The sequence below is a fragment of the Echinops telfairi genome, unplaced genomic scaffold (assembly GCF_000313985.2).
Source record: "Echinops telfairi isolate 266 unplaced genomic scaffold, ASM31398v2 ScPeMD7_2010;HRSCAF=2546, whole genome shotgun sequence".
Taxonomy (NCBI): domain Eukaryota; kingdom Metazoa; phylum Chordata; class Mammalia; order Afrosoricida; family Tenrecidae; genus Echinops; species Echinops telfairi.
Genome location: NW_022105908.1, coordinates 2,962,377 through 2,964,061, shown reverse-complemented (window position 1 = coordinate 2,964,061; position 1,685 = coordinate 2,962,377). Strand labels below are relative to the sequence as shown.

The 1,685-nt window shown below is 51.3% G+C and overlaps 1 protein-coding gene across 3 annotated transcripts in view; it reads left to right on the top strand.

Annotated features, from left to right (window-relative positions):
• MYOCD (myocardin) overlaps window positions 1–1,685 on the top strand; it is a 137,487-nt gene that overhangs the window by 122,355 nt on the left and 13,447 nt on the right. For all 3 annotated transcript variants that reach the window (XM_045293526.1, XM_045293525.1, XM_004709338.2), the window contains exon 10: window positions 210–1,148. In XM_045293526.1, coding sequence (XP_045149461.1) covers window positions 210–1,148 — 939 coding nt within the window. The remainder of the gene's footprint in view (window positions 1–209; window positions 1,149–1,685) is intronic.

Genomic DNA, 1,685 nt, shown 5'->3' with positions numbered 1-1,685 from the left:
CCCCCTCATGGAATTTTGACACGTTGCTCTTTAACCTTCTCATTTTTTGTTGTGAAAGTAGAACGCTTATTAAAGAGACTTGGCTGACTGGTTGAATGGAGATTGGTGGAATCCTCAGGAACATGGCATCAAAGTCATTTTTATGAGACACACATTTTAAAAAGACATTGACGTGAAAGAGTGCGCTCACCTTGTTCTGCTTCCTCTAGGTCTCTGAATTAAGACAACAACTTCGAATACGAGGTTTGCCTGTGTCTGGCACCAAAACCGCCCTCATGGAGCGACTGCGGCCCTTCCAGGACTGTGCCGGAAACTCTGTGCCAAACTTCAGTGACATTACGACCGTCACCTTTCCTGTGACACCTACCAGTGCTCTGCCTAATTACCAGTCCTCTCCTTCCACCAGTGCCTTGTCCAATGGCTTCTACCACTTCGGCAGCACCAGCTCCAGCCCGCCCATCTCTCCCGCCTCTTCTGACCTCTCAGTTGCTGGGTCCCTGCCGGACACCTTCAACGATGCGTCCCCCTCGTTCACCTTGCACCCATCCCCAGTCCACGTCTGCACGGAAGAGAGCCTCATGAGCAGTCTGAACGGGGGCTCTCTGCCCTCCGAGGTGGACGGGCTGGACTCAGAGAAGGACAAGATGCTGGTGGAGAAGCAGAAGGTGATCAATGAGCTCACCTGGAAGCTCCAGCAAGAGCAGCGGCAGGTGGAGGAGCTGAGGATGCAGCTTCAGAAACAGAAGCGCCATCACTGCTCTGAGAAGAAGCTACCGCCTTTCCTGGCTGCCCCCATCAAGCAGGAGGAAGCTGTCTCCAGCTGTCCTTTTGCCTCCCAGCACACATCTGCTAAAAGGGAAGGCAACAGCTCGGACAGCCAACAGACCCTGTGTGATGCTGCTCAGCTCCTACCCCTGGGGGGCACTCGTAGTGTGGAGCCTTCAGGTCAGACCAATGTACTTTCCCCCACATTTCTCAGCCCACAATGCTCACCCCAACACTCCCCCCTGGGGACTCTGAAGAGCCCACAACACATCAGCTTGCCTCCTTCGCCCAACAACCATTACTTCTTACCTTCGTCTTCCGGAGCGCAGGCAGAAGGGCTCAGTGTCTCCTCCCCTGTTAACAGCCAGGCGTGCACTGCTCAGGTAAGAGCTCACTGCACCACACGCTGTGGTGTCCCTTTCCAGGCATTGAATATGAATTTGAAATTACTGAGGAACTCAAGTTGGAGATGTCCGTGTGCAGGGCTTAGCAAACTCCAGCAGTGATGCCCTCCTGGATTTCACAGCCTACGTGCCTTCACAGTAGAAGAAACTCCGTCTCTAAGGCAGGGGTCAGCAAACTTTCTGTTTCAAACAAACCAACCAATACAACTTCTGCCATTGGGTCAATATGGCTTAGCATGACCTATACAGGGTTTCTACGGCTGTAAACCTTTATCGCAGTGGACAGACTCTTCTTTCTCCCAATGGACAGCTGGTGGGTGTGAACTGCCAACCCTTTCTATAAAGGAAGAAATAATGTTGAGCTTGGCTTTGTGGGCCACACTCTCTATTGTAACTACACAATTTTGCCTTTGTAGCACAAAAGCAGCCATAAGCAACGCATAAGCAAATGCACATAGCTATCTTCCAATAAAATTTTATTGTGGTTTTAGATACACCACCCTTACTCTGAGGCCT